The sequence below is a fragment of the Sorex araneus genome, chromosome 5, assembly GCF_027595985.1.
Source record: "Sorex araneus isolate mSorAra2 chromosome 5, mSorAra2.pri, whole genome shotgun sequence".
In the NCBI taxonomy this organism is placed as follows: domain Eukaryota; kingdom Metazoa; phylum Chordata; class Mammalia; order Eulipotyphla; family Soricidae; genus Sorex; species Sorex araneus.
Genome location: NC_073306.1, coordinates 17,606,212 through 17,626,319, shown reverse-complemented (window position 1 = coordinate 17,626,319; position 20,108 = coordinate 17,606,212). Strand labels below are relative to the sequence as shown.

The window sequence follows — 20,108 nt, the reverse complement described above, 5'->3', positions numbered from 1 at the left end:
TGGTTTTAACAGATCCTAACAGATAAAAAAACAAAGGACTTGAAAAGCACAAGGCTTACATCAAAATATCTACTAAGACAGAAACTAGATGAGAAGACCTAATGGATTACTATGAGTTGTTGGCATAGTTTATCTAATTTATTCTCTAGAGTTTTAATTTTTAGAGACTATACAATGTAAAGGTTATTAGTGTTAATGCTTTATACTTCTGAAGTGTTAATGCCTAGGATGAATTCACAACTTTACCACTAACAAGTAAGGACTAACTTTCCTTCTTTTTGACTGACATTATCTTAAAACGGAAGGATAAATGAGTTAACACACTGAAGTGATTAAACAGCTAACAATGTTGGCTATGACAGACATCAATTTGTAGTAGTTTTAAACACGTTACCCAGGCAGAGACAGCTAGACAGTTTCTGAGACGGGGCTCTTCCCACTGAAAATAATCAAGTAGCATTTCCGAGTATCTCCCTTTAAAAAGGATACTGATAAAATTACGGTCCACTAATAGAACATTTCTGTGTGTCTGCATGTATGCACACACACAGTTACAGGACATTTGTAAGACGTGTGTGATGTCTGCAATCAACACACACACACATATAACTTATTTAGTGCCCCTTAATAATACAAGTTAAGAAATTTAGATTATAAAACAAATACTTTTTTCAAAAGACCATGCTAAAAATTACTACCACCCAATGAGAGAACAATTGTTTCGTGAGGTTATCTGGTTAGAATGTCTAAGAAATTGAATGCCCACCTTCCATAAGGCCATATTACAGTATAGTTGAAACTTTACATAGTAAAATTGATCACTCTGAAAATGTGCTCTAGTCTCCCAAGCTGATAAACAAGTGAAATAATTTCAAAAATTTTAGCAACACATTTTACTGGCTGCGAACAATTATTGCTAAATCAGATACTTTCCCCATAAATTTCTAACACTAGTACTGAGTTAAAACTAATTTACACTAAATAACATAATGCTGTACCTTTTTGTTGGCCTGGGCACTTTGGAAGACTTAATGGGTTTGCTTTTTTCCTCCTCTTTTCTTCTTGCCAACTCCTCAGCAGAGAGATGCTAAACATAAAATATAAACTGATCAGAGTCTATCAATCACTGGGAGGGAGAATAAATATCCTTTAAAACCACAATTATGGGCATATAAGAATAAGATACAAAAGGTGATATATATGTCTCCTTGCTACTAATAAAAGGAAATGCTGGACAATATATCAGTGTGGAACCAGAAAGAAAATACAAAGGGCAGGGCGCCTTGACATCCCTGACATCCCACGTGGTCCCCCAGACCCATCAGGAGTAATCCCTGAGGACAGATACGGGCCCAAAACAAAATAAAAAGAGCAACCATATGTATCTAGTTTATTTCTTCTGTTGACTTGCCCATTGCAATTAGTGCTATCACTAAAACTAAAATATTTTCGAATCATCTAGGTCTTCCTCTTTCTTCCCATTTCTAATCAACTTCTGTACTGAATTGTCTTTTTTCCTATTTTTTTTTGGCCAGGAACTGAATTCAGGTCTCATGCATGCAAGGTATACTGAGTTTTCTTTCACAACCAGAGACATCATGGTGTGGAAATACAGATTCTGGGCATACATGCCAGGCTTGCCTGTTCCTAGCTGGGTGGCCCTGGAGAATTTACAAAAACTTTCTGTGCTCATTTCCTCATCTGTAAATCGGAATAATAATAATAATAAAAAAATAAAATAATAAAATAAAATAAATAATAAAAAAATGTTATAGTGAGACTTTGAAGGTTAAATGAGTTGATACTTGTAAAATGTGCCTGACACATTTTAAGTCCTACAAAAATATAAACTGTCCCATTCCTACGATCAATCTTGAACTACAGAACAAATAAACTATAAACCTTTCCCAGAAAGCAAACAACTGGTATTTTCCCGTGCCTGTGCTTGGTTCATGCAGATCCCCTCAGCCTAGAATGAATGCCCTCCTCTCCTTTTCTACATTCTGAGATTCCCTGGCTCACAAAGCATGCCATAGATTTAGTGAGACCCATTGGGGAGGACATTTTATTTTCTTTTGGGGACCTACTGGGGAGGACATTTTATTTGCTTTTGGAACCATAGGTTTTATCTTTCCTATGAGAAATGTAAGTTCCTCTATGCAGAAACTCTGCACCACTAATTGTTGTGCCTGGAAGAGAGAAATTGTGGGTGGGAAACAGGGAGTGGAAAGAGGAAAAACCTGGCCAGCCAAGGCTTACTATGTACCTGGTTTTAGCACCTTATTATATTTTACTTAATCTATTTCACTGGATTTGCCAGTTATTCTTTGAGGGAGATATTATTCAACCTTCGGAAGCAAAAACTTGAGATTCAGTGAGGTTAATATTTGCCTAAGGTGACAAAGCCAGTAAATAAGAATCATATATTATTTCCATTCAACTGCACTGGTGGTTCACAAATCAAACACATATACACATATATACACATACTCTCTCTCTCACACACATCGCCTATGCTCAGAATACTACTATAACTGATATACTGGAGTATCATTCAATAAATGTTCAGTGAAACATATACAGAAATGAATAGGGTACATCACTTTCTGCCACTCCTGCAGATATCCTTAAGCCAGATTAGAATATAGAGATAATTAGAGTTTAGAAAATCACTCCAACTGCTAGTCAACTGTACTAGTAATGTTTATTGGTCTGCCTATTTATTGGTGACTTCTCAAAAATAAACACAGAATTGATCAACACACATAAGTTAGGTGTGATAAATATGGCATTAAGATATCAAAATACAAAGACAAAAAAAGAACTTCTGCCATTTGAAAATGTCAGATTTACCTCAAAAGTTTGTCCTTCTAAATCCTTTGCATCACACCAATTTCCCCATGGGTCTCTGACCCTCCGTCTCCTTGTGCGCTATGATGAGATTAGAATAAAACAAAGGGTAACAAGTTTAATTTGGAGAAATCACAGCGCATTAAGTAAAAAGTCAAAGAGAATATTTTCTAAATATAAGTTCATTAAAATACTAATCTCTCAATAGCAATTTATGACTTTTATTAATTTGTGTTCAATAGTTAACACACCACTCAGAAATAAATCTGTGATGACTTTCTATACTTTAATTCCTTTCTTTCTTTTTTTTTTTTTTTGTGGGGGTTGGTGTGGGGTGGTTCGGGCCATATCTGCCTGTGCTCAGGGCTCAGATGTAATTAAATTTACTCAAGTTTTCGGAATTGTACCTTATAAATTCTTGCAAGTGTTAAAGTTTTCTACTATGGAGTGACAGAATAGGAAATCATTTTCTTAGTGGGGTTTTCTGACTTTCAATTTTTTTTTTTAATTTCTTAAATATTAGTTCACAAATGGTGAAAAGAGAAATTCAGGGTCAGAGAGATAGCACAGCGGTTTAGGTGCTTGCCTGAATGTGGTCAATTCCAGTTCAATCCCATACAGTCCTCCAAGCATCACCCGGAGTGATCCCGGAGCACAGAGCCAGGAGTAAGCCCTGGACACTACCAGGTGTTGTTCTACTATGTGTCCCCCAGCCCCCAAAGAGCAATAAAATCTGGCAGTCAATTTTGAGGGGCGTTTTTTTAACTTATAAATAACATGAAATTGAAAGGTGACCCAAAAATGTCAATGGCAAAACTGAAATGCAAGACAGCCATTTGCCCCACAGTTGACGGGGAGGCCACACACCTAACTGACCAAGGACAGCACAGACCAGGGGTCATCTGAGGGAGAGGATGACTGTTTGCTTACCACAGACTGCAGGCGCTGGGCAAGCTGGTATGCCTCCACCGCATCTTTCCTATCTCTGCTTCGAGCTTTATCAACTGGCTGCGGCTTGTTATATATGGCCTGTTCTATGGGAATTTAGGAAAAACACAAGTTATTTTATGAAACTCATCTGTTATATAAGTATAAAGAAATTCGTTAAATTAAATAAATTTATGATGTTACATTTTAACAAATGTACCAGTCATTAAATTTCACAAATTTATCATTTGTTAAATAGGTGGAAAGGTTTTTATTTATTTATTTATTTATTTATTTTTGCATCACACCTGGCGATGCACAGGGGTTACTCTGACTCACGCACTCAGGAATTACTCCTGGCGATGCTTGGGGGATGATATGAGATCCTGAGAATTGAACCCAGGTCGGCCATATGCAAGGCAAACGCCCTACCCGCTGTGCTATCACTCCAGCCCCAATAGGTGAAAAGTTTTTTATACATGATATTCTATTATTCTATTTCACAATCTATTCCCCAACCATATCATTGCTATGTTACTTTGTAATTCTCCAGATAAAAGTAAATCAGTTAGTATAAGACAATCTTAATAAAATGGGGTATTTATGACATGGATAATTTCATTCTGATTAAATGATTGCCAAGCCTCCTTCATTAACCTTAGGAAGCTAATACAGAACACAATTTCATTTTCTGTTTATTCACCTCAGGAAGCCTTATTTCTCCTGAAAAGCTAATCCCGACATAAAGTGCTTTGGACCAACAAAGGCACAAAAGGGAAAGGGCGATCTCACATCAAACTGTAAATACCACTGATCTCTATGAGTCATTTCTGACAGAAAGATGGTCTGTTCATAGACAAAGAATATACAACCTATTCTTAAATCATAGGTACAAAATTATAATCACCTTATTACTTTGTACCTATAGCTAATTTCAGAAAGTTGTATCCTACTAAAAGGACAGAATTTAAAACTATGCCCATTCACTGCCTTTTAATTTGAGAAAAACTAAAGTGAACTAAATAAATTTTCTTCCACAAATAAATATGCTGAAGACCCTACTGTTATTAAATTCAAGTTAAGATGAAACAATTTTCTTTCTTTCTTAGAAAGAACTGCATTGTTTTGGGGGGACTGGGGTTGCAGGGCTATCCCCGGCAGAGTTCAGAGATTACTGCAGGCTCGGTGTCAAGGGGGCATTCCTGAGGGGCTGGGGATCAAACTCCGGTCACCTATGTGCGGGGCAAACACCTTCCACTCTGTACTATCTCTCTGGCCTTAAGAACAGGTTCTCAACTGCTTAAGAGGACTGCTTTACATTAAAAAGTACACCATCGACTTTTCACTGTGGGCTAAAGAGAAACAGTTTAGTCAACTGAAACATGCTTTACAGCAAAATCTCAATGCATTTAGTCTACAATATTATAGCACTTTCTGAATAAATTTGTATCTGAATTGATTTGAATGCTAATCATTGAACAAATTCAACAATGTCTGTAAAAACAAAATGCTGAATAAAAGATACTTTGGGTAAAAGGGTATTTTAAATTAATTTTTTAAAAAATAATGAGTTTTTTATTAAAGTAAAAATTTTTTTACCACATCCAAAATTGATTGCTCCTATCAACTCCAGGTATGTATGGATCCGTCCAATACAATTAACGTCCCCACAGTTCTTCAGGCCAGGACGTACTGAGGTCTTATTTAAGTATTTTGGTTTGCATATTGCCCTAGTTAAGAGGTAAAAGTACAATTACTTTTAATATAAACATGAAACATTTTTAGGAAAAACTTTCAATATTTAAAAGATCTTGAAAATATTACCCCTCTCAATATGTAATACAGTATAAAGAATGCTAACACCTAGTAGCCAGATGTACTTTTTTCTGAAGATGTTTTTAAATGATACAGTAACTTACAAGTACTGGGGATTTTTACAAATATTATTTGTTTCCTAGTACAAATTCAAATGATTCCAATGAATTATTTCAGGGCTCTGGATTAATCTTTGAATTAAAAGATTAACTTTGACAGTACCCGTGAAAATACCTTTCCAACTTTTTTTTGGGGGTGGGGGGAGTGGAGGGCACACTTGGCAGTGCTCAGGGGACCATAGGGGATGCTGGGGATCGAACCTGGGTCAGCAATTTGCAAGGCAAGCTCCTTGTCCATTGTACTACCTCTCCAGTCCTGACTTTCCCAATTACAAATTTTAATACATTACTTTGATTCATCTTCTATTATTTAGCCAGTGAGTATCTGAATGTCTAATTTATAAACAATCTATTTTGTTTTGGGGCCATACCTGGCAGTGCCCAGAGCTTACTCCTGGCTCTATACTCAGGGATCACTCCTGGCTGGGCATGGTAAACTACATGGGGTGCTGGGGATCAAATCTGAGTTTGCCACGTGCAAGGCAAGCATCCTACCGGTTGAGCTGTCACTCCAGTCCCAAAAAATGATCTTAAAAAAACCTAAACATTTTGTTACATTTTAATCGAGGCAAAAAATATATGAAGTGAAAAACAAATATATTCACCCCTAAAATCTCTCTGGCCCAGGGAATCACACTCTTTATGAATGGAGAGACAGATTGAGATCTATAGATAATAACGTAAACACATCGCCATCAAACATTTAACTAAAGAGAAATTTTAAATCTTGTCTACTTGAAATATATTAATGCTAAAGCTCTCCAGATCACAGTAATATAAAAGGCAAGTTCTGCACAGGACCAATTAAAAGTTTTAAAACAAACATCTTACCACTGATCCAAAATGTAATTCCTAATTTTCAAATAACGTTCTGGTGTTTTAGCTTGGCGGCCTTCAAAAAACTCAGGAATTGCTTGCTTTTCTTCCTCTTGAATGATATTTCTATCTACTTCTACTTCTTGTTCTGGTGGCTTCAGCTCTTCTTCCTCATGGTTCTCCCCGTCCACTTGGTAGGATGAATGGAAAACTATTTCACTATCCCTCGAATCTTTCTGACCTTCACTGGGCTCTGGAGAAGGCAAATGCCCCACATCACTTACTATTCCATTTCCATCATGCTCGTCACAAGTTTTAACCAATTTATTACATTTCTGATCAATTAACTCAACCGATTTTTCACCAGGGGTATACTGTTTTTCATTACAAAATGTAATTCCTGAACATGAAAGTGTTTCCATTTCACTATGTCTTATATTCTGAAGATATTCCTTGGAAGAGTTAGAAACAGGGTCTTCCTGGCTGCCCAAAGTAGAAGATTCTTTTTCTTGACTCGTTTTGTGTGTCTGCTTATCAGGAATGTTTAAGAGGAGAGTGCTCTTAGGATTTGTTTGGGGTGCTTGAGAGGTCGTGTCATCTGACTCATCTGTGATGTCTACTTCTTCATCATCAGACAACTTTTCAATTCTTACAGCATTTAAGTTGGGATCAGCACGGCCCCATAAATCTGAGGGAGTGCGGGTCTTGGTGCCTTCAATTTCATTTTTAACCTGAAGGTCACTGCTGTTCTCTCTATTTGACGCTTCTTCCTCTGGGCCATCTAATTTTACCTTATTCAAAACCAGGAGAAAAAAACAACAGCAAATCATATTAAGATTTTAAGATTTAATCACACACAATACATACAAATACAATATTATACACATCAATGGTAGGTTATACCTGATTGCGCATTTCTTTAAAGTATTTACAACTGCATTGTAAATGAAACGAATCACCACTTTAGGAGCCAGAGAGATAGGTAGCAGGCAGGGTGCTTGTCTTGCATGCAGCCAAACCAAGCTCAATGCCCAGCATCCTACCTCCAGTCTCTGGAGCACCGCCAGGAGTGATTCCTGAGTGCAGAGCCAGGAGAAACTTCTGAACACAGCCAGGTGTGACCCCAAAACCAAAATAACCACCACTTCAAATTCTAATATGTATGCTTCATTCATGGTTTGGTGATTTTTATTGATCTAATAATCCTGAACATTGTTTATATCCTATTACTTTGTCAGAGTATCTCTTTTTTATAAATGATCTGAAAAGCACTTGACACTTTTATGTGTTTTATATATTTGTTTTTAATTATTATGCAAAAAAATAAGGCAAAAAAAATCAAATATATATTATGGGAGATTCCAAAGGCATAAAGAAATAGGCAAAGATTAAAGAAATGAATTATATACCATACACTGACTATTAAATATACCAATTATGTTAAAGTATGCCAATTGGTATATTTACATAAATATACCAATTATGTAAAAGTCATATAGTTGCTAAGGTGCTTCCTTTGCACACAGCTGACCCAAACTTAATCCCGGGCATCCCAAATGTTCCCTGAGCCCCGTGACTGGAGCTCAGAGCCAGGAGTAAGCCCTGGGCACCACCGGGTGTAGCCCAAAACCAATGAACAACAAAAAATAACCACTCTTCTATACTAAGAATTATACACCTTTAATCCTTCTAATATATTCATAAACTAATGAATGTCTAAATGAATAAAAATGTTAGACTACCTTTTCTTTTTGCTCAGACTGGAGCGATAGCACAGAGGGTAGGGTGTTTGCCTTGCACGCGGCCGACCCAGGTTCGATTCTTCCATCCCTCTCAGAGAGCCTGGCAAGCTACTGAGAGTATCCCGCACACATGGCAGAGATTGGCAAGCTCCCTGTGGCGTATTTGATATGCCAAAAACAGTAACAAGTCTCACAGTGGAGACGTTACTGGTGCCCGCTCAAGCAAATCGATGAACAATGGGGCAACAGTGATACAGTGACAGTGACAGTGCTACTGATTTAAGAAAATAATTTCAGTAGTTTAGCCTCATATTGTGACAATTACCACAGAGAATGATCTAATACTTATCACATGAATGCATTCCCTAGGACAGCATTTCTCAGTCAGGGGGATCATATAATCTTCTGTGGATCGCCAGTATATTCTAAGGGGGTCACAGGTGAAACCTGTACGTGGGGGGCCACAGTATGAGACCAAGGGCCAACCAGGATGGAGGTGGGAGGGTCCACAGGAAGGAAACAAGATTCGAAGGGGACCAAGGTTGGAAAAAACTGATCTAAAATATTGAAATATTTTAAAGGCTTATCAGAATGTCTGATGTATCTCAACCAACTTCTGGTTTTATGGTTCGCCCCTTTTATTTTTTCACTGTCTTACTAAACTTTTATTTTAGGCACTCTAAACTGTGATTGGTAGGGCTTCATACACAAAACATTTTAACACAACCTCCACCACTGTGTGTCCCTCTCCCACTGTCCCAGGCTCTCCACACTCCCCCCTGTGCTAAGCTTCCTACTGAAGACAATTCTTAGTCTCTGATACCTGTAGCCATTTCCCCCGTTTCTTTAAATCTCACATTTCCCCTTTAAATCCTGCATTTCCCCTGGGCTAGATGCCAGGAAGTAGAATTGCTGGGTCATACGGAGGCTCATTTTTACTGTTTTAAGAAGTGTGAGAAGTGTGCAAATTATTGTTTTCCATAAGGCTGGACAGTCACCATTCCCACCAACAGTGAATGAGGGTCCCTTTTTATCCACATCCATGCCATGCCATGCCAGGGCTGGTTGTTTTTTTATTTTACTTTGTAATGTGTTCCAGTCTCACTGGTGTGAGATGATGCCTCATTGTGTTTCAATTTGCATTTCCCTGACGATCAATGATGCAGAGCATTTTTTCATTTATCTTGTGATCATCCTGTTTATCTTCTTTGAAGAAGTTTCAGCTCATCTCTTCCCCCCATTTTTTGGGTTGGTTGTTTTTCACTAGAAAAGTTTTAGCAGTGCTTTGTATTTTCTGATATCAACCTTTACTAAGATGAGTAGAAGCCAAAGTGTACAGGGTGTCATTTTTCTTGTCATCATTTCCTTCAGAGTGCAAAAGCTTCTTAGTTTGAGACAACCATTTGTTTACCCATGACACTCAATCTAGTTTTAATGTCATGAAAACACCTATGTTTTCCTCAATATAATCTACAGATTCAGGCCTGGTATTGAGATCTTTAATCAATTTTGATTTGACTTTTATATGTGTTGTTAGAAAGGGATATTTTTTTCATTTTTCATTTTTTGCACGTGACTGATCAGTTTTCCCAATACCATTTGTTGAAGAGATTTTCCTTGCTTCACTTCATTTTTTGGGCTCCTTTCCCAAAGGTGTCCATATGTACCAGGGAATCTGTCTCTGGACTCCCAATTTGACCTTTTGTTTAGATTTTGGTACTTGGCTCACACTTGGCAGTGCTGAGGGACTATCTCTTAGTTTGATACTCTTGATGGTTTTCAAGGAAACATAAAGTGCCAGGGACCAAAGCTGGGGAACAAACCTATGGCATGCAAATATACTCTAGCCCTTTAAATAATCTCCCTGGCCCCTATAATTTTATAATTATTTAATTTATTAAATAATTTAATAAAATTCTTTAATTATTTGAAAGACTCAATCTTAGTAAATGAAAATCTTTCATTAAATACAAAAGCAATGAAATATTTTTTTGCAAATTCACTTAACATAGCTCTAGTGTTATGTGTTAATAAAGCATAAAATTGTCTTGCATTAGTTCCTGTTATAACAAAATATCTGATAATGTAATAAGCAAAAGAATAAGTATCAGTAAAGATATAGGACTTGAAATGAAATCTTACAGTTTTGGAAAAATCTTGTATATGTCTGATATATATAGCTGACAAGTCCCCAAAGAAGAGATTATCGATAGATCCTGCATTATATTAGAATCCAGGTTACTAATATGTGGCTAACTATGTAAGGGAAGCCAAAAGGTTAGCAGGAAAGAAAGGAGATAACCTAAAATAACCTTCTGCAACTTAGCTAATAATTACTTGAAGTCTCATTTTATTTAAAAAATCTCAGATAAAATTTTGTATATTTCATAAAATATTAATATTCACTTTAATATAAAGTCCAAGCCTGGAGGGATAGCACAGCAACTAGGGCGTTTGCCATGCACACAGCTGATCCAGGTTCGATTCCTCCGTCCCTCTCAGAGAGCCTGGCAAGCTACCTGTGGTGTATTCAATATGCCAAAAACAGTAACCACAAGTTTCACAATGGAGACATTACTGGTGCCCGCTAGAGTGAATCGATGAACCATGGGACGACAGTGCTACAGTGCTTCATATAAAGATTTACTGTTCCATACTGAGTCTCCTAGTAAAACTGACAACGCAGGTTTGGGGATAGCTTATAAAGGGGTAGAACATGTGTTCTGCATGAGCAAGGGCTCTGACCTGATCCCTGACACTGCATTCCCACCCCCACTGCCCGGTACCACAGCGTGGCGCAGCCCTGGGAGTCCCTAGAAACACTGACCCAAGTAGTGCAGTGAGAACAGGCGGGCACATGAGGGCACACACTGGCACTGGGCCCCTCTCCCCCCAGCACTGGGGGGGGAGATCCCTATTTATAAAAAACAAGACAAACTGGCACTCTACGATGGACTATCTGGTAATTTGTGAAGTACAGAAATAACAACCAAGTTATCTTTATTCTGTTTCATAAAACCTTATCCTGGGAAGAAGCTGGCTTACGAATGCTTTAGCTTGGTTAAAGAGGGGGCAGAAAACTGATGCATGATCAATCAATTCCTTTATTTCCTACCTCTGCCCAAATCACACTAGCTCCTACCTCTGCCCAAATGAATACATAATATACTCATGTAATATTCAGAGTAAACTCACTAAGAGAAAACATTAAATTTTATCCAACGCATTTCCACATTCCAAATAATTACATATCTAAGCTATAAGTATAACATATTAAGGAACTATACCATAACTGTTATTTTCCTGAATATAAAGTTTTCAGGTGATTCTTAAAGCAATTATAAAAATTTCATTGCAGTTCCAAGTTTCATGCCAGCATTTATGGCCTTTCAGCTCTAGTAACTATGTTGCTATAAAACAAATATTTAAAAAGAAAGGTATCTTTCAGGAAACAATAAGACCTTTAAAGTTTTTTCTCTGTAACACTACTTGACTTTAGGATATTTCTAATCAATTACTATTTTGTTCTTCCATTTAACCATATAAAGTTAAGTGGAGAACAAAACGCTTAATACAAGACTAAGATGCTAAAGATTTGTTTTAACAATTTAAAATAAACATTCTGAGAGCAATTTATGGGCATAAAATACTATAAAAAATTTAATATCAATACTTAATACCTGAATTATAGAACTATTTCTCTTACTAATCTTGTTTATTCAAAATGATATAATCACTAAGATACTTATATTTTGTTTACCTTATTTTTAAAGTACTGTCTGGCATAACTCTTCACTTGCAAAACAGTACGACTTCCAATTAGTTTGGCAATTTTGGTCCACCTTCGGCCAAATTTAGCCTGTTATCAAAATGGAAAAGAAATATCTTTTGATTATCTTACTCATTAATATTCCAAGCAACTGCCATGATAAAAAAAAAACAAACAAAATAACCACATCTTTATTTTCTAAAGCACACAACGAAGTCTCCTATATAACTAAGACTCTTAAAATCAAAATTACTCTTAAAATTCTTTTGCAATCTATAATTTTGAAAACTGACCAAAACCATTTAGAAGCATAAACATCTAAAAATGATATATCACTGTACTAATAGTAAATATTATTGCACAATTATATTTCAAATCTGAGGTAATTTAAAAAAAACAAGTCCCTAAAAGAGAAGCAGTTTACATTTTCTTCATATAAATCAACTGATTATGCCCTGACACTAATTTCAGAATACTGCATTTTTACTCATATTCCATTATTCATTAAATGTCCCACATCAAAACATCAAATACTTTTATTCTATACAGACATCACAGAGATTATAGAACTGACTCACAAATCCAGTAACCCACAACAAAAGCCAACCTACATTCTCTGCAAGCCTGCCTCATAAAGAAAGTGGAAAGAACCTTGAACTTGAGGGAGCTGTGTTTCAAATTACAGAAAGCAATACATAAAATTTCAAAGATAAAATGATTTTTACCTATTAATTCTATGATTTTCTATATTAATCTCCTTTAGAATATCTCTAACACAGGATACTTTCTACTTGCTAAAGTAGCTGAACAATATGTAATTTTTAGAATTATAACTGACGGAAAAACAACCTCCAAGCCTCAAAATATACAACAAAAAGTCCCAATTCCAGAAAGCTAATCCAGGGATGAGGTTTGTAGACAGGAATCCATGCCTTTAACAGCAAACTATCCTGTATGATCTAACCCATGTGGTAAATCTTAATTTATACACTATTTCATATAGTCCTTAGAAAATCTGATATATGGACAACACTGTAAAACTGAAAGTACTTCTGAAAAATTGTACTAAGTATGCACACTAGTTGAGATCACTTTACTGAAGAATTATCTATCTTTATTGTAGAATGAGGCAAATAAGTAACAATACTTTTGGAAAAAAAAGATCTAAGTTAACTTGTTGTGATTGCTGGGATAGCTACTAAGAAAGAAAATTGGGCAGAGAACTCTAACAAAAGAAGCAATGAAAATATTAGCCAAGATGGAGCAAAATGTCTCTGTCTATCTAAGAAAAAAAGGGAAAAAATCATTCACTACCATATAATTCCTTTCTCTGAAGCCTTGGGGAATTGACTCTAATAAGCCAGAAATATCAATGGGTGGGAACTGAATTTTGGAATAAAGACAATAGTTCCAAGCTTCTCATGTCAGAAAGAGTTTAAAATCTGTTTAAGGGGGGCTAGAGCAATAGCACAGCGAGTAGGGTGTTTGCCTTGCATGTGGCTGACCCGGGTTCAATTTCCAGCATCCCATATAGTCCCCTAAGCACCGCCAGGAGTAATTCCTGAGTGAGCCAGGAATAACCCCTGTGCATCGCTGGGTGTGACCCAAAAAGCAAATAAGGGGCCGGAGCGATAGCACAGCGGGTAGGGCGTTTGCCTTGCATGTGGCCGACCCGGGTTTGATCCCCGACATCCCATATGGTCCCCCAAGCACTGCCAGGAGTAATTCCTGAGTGCAAAGCCAGGAGTAACCCCTAAGCATCGCTGGGCGTGACCCAAAAAGCAAAAAAAAAAAAAAAAGCAAATAAATAAAATCTGTTTATGAATACAATATATTTGCTTATATAGGCACAAAATCCCTCTAGAAGGATACAGTTTATGCTGATTATTATTTATCTCAGGTAAACAACTGAAAACTGAAATGGGAATGAAAGACCAAATGACTTATCACTTTTAGTATCTTCTGAATTCTGAAACACGCAAGTATAATTCCGATAATGACCACCATTTAGGCAAACATGGCCTAAATCTACTAACAGCTGGTCTTTGATAAGGGAAAAAAATCAAGTATCAAAAATCTAATATAATTGATTGGTTAATAATGTCAAGGACTGAAATACTAATATAAAACCATTAGCAAGGGAGGGAGGAATGAAAAAAAAACCCCAAGAAGAGATAAAGCCCGCAGTATAGTTTATATGTTTACACAGAAATATCACAGAATATATAGACATCACAGTAATAACTATAAAAATACAAACAATAAAAATATAAAAATATTTTATTTCTCATCATATGTAGAAGCATAACAATGCTATTTCAATAAGCATTCAAAAATCCTACATAGACATAGTCCAGATACAATATATGTATATACATAATTTCACAATTTATTAATACAATACTGATTATATTGAACCTTTATAGAAAAAGATACAACTTGCTTAGGATAGTTTTTTTTTAAAAAGCCTAAGTTTATGTTAACGATTTCTTCAATTTAAAAAATATTTTTAGAATACAAACTGACATAGCTTCCATTAGTGTGTAGACATTTAAATAGATTTCAGTGAAACATGAATGAAAAATAAATGACTGCAGTCTTTAATTACATTAACTAAAATATTTATAGACTGTGCACAATGCCAAATATTTGAATAAAAAAGAACCCAGCTAATGATCTAGGCAGTTTCAAATATACAATTAAAAAAAAATTAACGAGAATACATCAAACAATGACTTTTCCCTTTTAATACAAATATCTGGTATCATACATACAAATATATCTAAATTTCTCGGGAGTTTAATAACCACCTCCAAAATGACATCTAAAATAACTGATCCAAAAACGTACTGCTGTGTTCACAGTAATTAAATTAGAAATGTCATTACTACAAACTAATTTACATTATTTGATTCTAGAATTATTATATTATAAATTAAAAATTGCTCTATTTACCAGCCCTTGTTCAAACAGTTCTTTTTCTTCTATCGTCCACTTTACTGAGTGACTGGCTGGTTTTGTAGGAGAGTGTACCCTGAAGGGAAGAAAAGAGAGCTGCAAAATGATTCTGAAATTAAACATTTTCCACTTTTGCAGCTAGAGTTAATAAAGAGCCGCAATTTAAATTCAACACTTTAGGCTAAAAAAAAAAGCAAGACCACAGCCTCTACCTGAGAGACTGATTTACTGAGTCTCAGGATGACTTCCTGAGCTCAGAATTACAGTAGTCCCAAAAGGTCCCTGGGTCTCCCCAAAGTTAACATTAAAAGACTTCAAAGGAAAACAGTGATGATCAATAGGTATCCATAGGCTAGAAACAAAATAGCAAAAACTAATCTATTTCTAACTCCTGAAAAGCATGTTCAAGTTTAAACTAGTTCCAGGAATATTATTTTACTGGTTCTTTCATACAAATTCACTAAATATCAATTCAGAAAGTTAAAAAGAAAACAAACACAACTATGGCACTAAGCTTACTGCTTCTGAATTCAGCAGCTTAGTTAAGTAAGCCATTAATCTTTCCACTAACTTCATTTTTATTATTTATTCAGCAAAAGATAAAAGCCATAGTTTACTTAGTACTCAATGAGTTTTTAGCAAGTATAAACCTGTACATTTAGTCTTTTAAAGGACTTAACATGCCAACTGGAGGGGAAGGCAAGAGATGTGGCAGGGATGGTGGATAGGACAGAGGGGAGAACAACTATGACGGAGGACAGTGCTCAACCCGGAGGAGGTGCTGCTGAGAGGTGGCAAACACCGTAACCACAGTGTTGTAAAGCACAGTGCAAAAACAAAAAAGTCCCTCGCCTTTTTCTAGACTGACTGGATAGAGGGCAAAAAGGGGAACTGAGGAGTACAATGACGGAGGGAAGGGGACACTGGTGAAGGAACTGGTGCTGAAACATCGTGTGCCTGAAGCCCAATCATGAATAACTTCAATCATGAATAATTTCAAGGTGACTAAATTTAAAATACATACACAAACACATATATGTGTATATATGTATATGCACATATATATCTTTATATAAAATACCCTCTCATGGGGGACCATAAACTTTGCTTATAAGTGAATGGACATGGAGAGTTATCATGCTGAATAAAATGAGTCAGGAGAGGGACAGATACAGAATGACTGTACTCATTTGTGGGATATAAAAAAAAAGTAGTATAAGGCTAGTAATATCCAAGACCAGGTAAAACAGGGGCTATGGTTGGAAACTTGCCACAAGTGTGTTGTGGGTGACAAAGGGCAGTTAAGATAGAGAAGGAAGGGGCCGGAGTGATAGAACTGCGGGTAGGGCGTTTGCCTTTGCACGCAGCCGACCCAGGTTCGATTCCTCCATCCCTCTTGGGAGAGCCCGGCAAGCTACTGAGAGCATCCCGCCCGCATGGCAGAGCCTGGCAAGCTACCCATGGCATATTTGATATGCCAAAAACAGTAACAAGTCTCACAATGGAGACGTTACTGGTGCCCACTTGAGCAAATCAATGAGCAACGGGACGACAGTGCTAATGTACTGCAGACTTGACATGTAAAAAAGAAAATAAAGTTTACAGAGATTTAAAAAAATACAATTTAGACCTTAAAGATTTATGAACTGATTACCTTTTTGTATATTTCTTCTCATCTTCTTTTTGATCAAGCCAGAATTTCTCTGGAAGTGATTTTTTAGATAAATAATATCTGTATAATCATAAAGGAAACTTAAAATTATATGTAAATGCAACTTTTATAAACAGATACTATTATGAGTATATAGTATACTCATATACTATTGAAAGTCACACTTGAATTCCAGTTGAAACAATTGTTCTCAAAGTTCTATCCAAGTCTGCAAAAATGATGAAAATATTTATAGAACAATTATAAGGACTAATATTACAAATGAATCAAACAGCATAGTGTTTGCACTACATAAATACTAGTTTCCCTTGTCTTCCTTATGAGAAGTGGCTAAGGAATATATTTAAAGTTTCATTTAAATAATTTTTCCTAAAATACAGGGAGAATATAATAGATAAATATGACTCGTTATCCAAGATAATTTGGGCGTAAATCTTTGGATATTTTTAAAGGTAACAGAACAGTTCACAGCTATTAACTACTTTAATACAGAGACTCGGATGAAATGTTGATGAATCACTCCTGGCGGTGCTCAGAGGACCACATGGCATGTTGGAGGTGGAATCCAGGTTGGTCAAATGCATGGCAAGCACCTTACCTGCTGTGCTATCTCTCAGGCTCCACAATAGACTTTTTACCCCTGAAATCTTTACTTTCCTCAAGACCATTAAAGGATACTCTTCTTCCAGTAACATTTTCTCAATGACAGCTCTGTTCTCTTCACTGATGGTGTTATCCAGGGTCCAAGGCTAAATAAAAGAGAATATTGTTTTTCTTTTCACTGCTTTAAAAAATCATCTTCTATTTTAAAGTGAAAAAACACAACACAGTGATTATAATAACAGCAATTATTTGCTGAGCACACAGAACTATCTTAGATTCCCAAATAACCCAAGACAGCATTACCTGACGCCCCTATAGAGGTTGGGGTACCTGCCTCACATTCGGCGAGAACTCAAGTTCAATTCCCAGTACCAGGGCCTCCATCTCCAGCCCCACTGGACAGAGCCCTGGAGCAACCAGGAATACAGCCAGGTGCTGTCGGTGGTCCCCAGCAACGCACCACTGGCTTCAAGCACTGACCCATCTTGAACATTGCTCAGGAGATGCCCGCACCCACCCCCTCACCCCCCACAAGAGTCTAAAAACAGGTACTCTGGCCAGTGAGTAAAAAGCTGGAAGCGCCTAATATTTCCACAAAATACTTACAATTAGGCAATTCTCAGTTCGCCATGATGAGTCAAGATAATGGTCTTGTAAAACAGATGCTGTAGTCTCATCGCTTCTGTAATATGAAGTGGAAAAAAGTGATATTATATCAATTAATGAATATAATTTACACAGCACAGTGATTGGTAGGGTACAGATGTCAACTATTTAGTTCCCTTCTCTTAATGAGAGCTCACAGTGCAGAAATGCTTGCTCCATCTCTTTGATGAGAGTCTTTAAGTCATCTTATCTCTATTGGTAAAAATAAGCCTGCCAGTTTAGTAATTTTACTTCCCAAGAACAAAAAAACCTTTTCTCATAAGGAGAAAAATTCCACTGAAAGAGTAACACAACATTCTCTCTGCCCATAAACCAGCATTTATGACTTTGAATGAGTATACCTTAAAAACAGGTATTCAAATGTACAATTCATTTATACTATAAAAATTAACTTGGCTATTTGGGGGCCCTTTCTATGTCGACTGGGTAATAAATCTTGCTAACTCTTACTCCTTTCACTGATTCTCTTTAAAATCACATCAATTGCTTCATGTGCAAAAAAAAAACAAAAACAAAAACAAAAACAAAAACTGAACTGTTAACTTCTGGAAGGCTCGTTCTATCATAAAATTTGTTTTAGTCTGTCTTAAAAACTTAAAAATATTCTAGATACATTACATTACAGACTTCCTAGGAATTTTTGTACTCTGTACTATATAAAACTACCTATAGATTTTCACTTTATATTTTCAATCAGCCTTACAGTGTTGAAAATAAGTTGTGAGGTTAACAGAACATCTACATTGAACTAAAAGCAGTAATTCCTCTCAACTGTCAATGGCAAAAGGGTTTAACTTTCATATCTGCCCAGTATGACATATGATTGGGAAGAGGCTACCGTGAACAGTAACCAAGGACGCTGAGACTTGTATATGCAGAAGGAAATCTTTGTTCAACTCACTAGATCTGCCAAGAGTGTACTTTCAAGTGGACTGCAGAAATCGTTGTTTGTTTTTTGGGGGGGAGGCACACCCAGCAGTGCTCAGAGGTTATTCCCTGTCCTGCACTCAGAAATTATTCCGAGCAGATCTGGGGGTCCACATGGGATGTTGGGTATCAAACCTAGGTAGGCTGCATGCCAGGAAAGCACCCTTAGATGCCACAAAGGCTCCCATTTCAGGCTTTCCTCTCCTATTTGCCCAGATTGGTCAAAAACATCCCTGGCACCCTAACTGCCCAAGGCAGAAATCAGCCTGCCCCTCCCTACACTTTTGCCTCTCAGGACATACTGAGTATGTAGCCAGTCCTGTTGCAAATCAGGCCTTTCCAAGTTCCCTCCTTCCACCACCAACCAGGCCGGGGAGGAAACCTGGGCTTTCGGCCTGCAAAGCATGAGCTTAATCTAGAGCGAACCCTCTAGCTCCAGACCTTATTAACTTCCAATATACATGAGAAAAAGCCAACAAGTCATCCGCCTAACCTGCTTTACCATTTCCTATCAACTATCTCCACTGGGCATTTATGTGTGTATATGACATAAAGTAATTTATGTATCCCTCTCTATACAAATACATATGAAAGAAAACCAAGATATGGGTCACTTTCTATCATTTTCCACTCTCTCCATTGGGGATATACACATAAGGTTTCATCTTTCTTTTTTTGTCTGTCTCAGCCAATAAGAATATTAAGTCTATGAAAGAAGACTTTGCCAGCTCGAGCAAATCGATGAACAACAGGATGACAGTGCTACAGTCCTATGAAAGAAGTACTTAGTTGATAATGTCAATATATGCAGGATTTAGCATACACCAAAAAAAAGTTTCACCAGTATGTGCTGAGTGACTGAAAAGAGGTAGACAGGCCTATGCCAAACAAGATGGGTGTAAAGAAAATGAGGATTTTCTTACAAAACCGTTCGGGAATTGAGAGGAATAACATAATCATATCCGGGTAGAAGGAAAAATACTTGTACTGCAAGAAGCAACAGAGAAGAGTGGAAGGGGCAAAGATTCCAGTAGCATTAAGAGAGAGATCATTTAAACTGCCTGTGGGGAGTAACAGTAACCCTAGTAACTTAAAACACTAGAGAGTAATAGTAAACACTAGAAACAAAAAAGTCCCTATGACATTGGGAATAAGGTTTTTAAGAAATGAAGGCATTTGAAAGGATACTTTAAGTCAACAAACCCTAAATTAACATCAGTAAAAGAAGTTAGAGCAGTATGCAA

General features: G+C 36.7%; 1 protein-coding gene across 1 annotated transcript in view; it reads right to left on the bottom strand.

Moving 5' to 3' along the window:
* MYSM1 (Myb like, SWIRM and MPN domains 1) overlaps window positions 1-20,108 on the bottom strand; it is a 40,487-nt gene that overhangs the window by 18,079 nt on the left and 2,300 nt on the right. The window contains exons 2-11 of the mRNA XM_055138562.1: window positions 17,878-17,953; window positions 17,347-17,417; window positions 16,651-16,728; window positions 14,994-15,072; window positions 12,030-12,128; window positions 6,543-7,318; window positions 5,377-5,507; window positions 3,781-3,884; window positions 2,854-2,931; window positions 999-1,087 (exon numbers count right to left, since the gene is read on the bottom strand). Of these exons, the coding sequence (XP_054994537.1) occupies window positions 999-1,087; window positions 2,854-2,931; window positions 3,781-3,884; window positions 5,377-5,507; window positions 6,543-7,318; window positions 12,030-12,128; window positions 14,994-15,072; window positions 16,651-16,728; window positions 17,347-17,417; window positions 17,878-17,953 (1,581 nt within the window). The remainder of the gene's footprint in view (window positions 1-998; window positions 1,088-2,853; window positions 2,932-3,780; window positions 3,885-5,376; window positions 5,508-6,542; window positions 7,319-12,029; window positions 12,129-14,993; window positions 15,073-16,650; window positions 16,729-17,346; window positions 17,418-17,877; window positions 17,954-20,108) is intronic.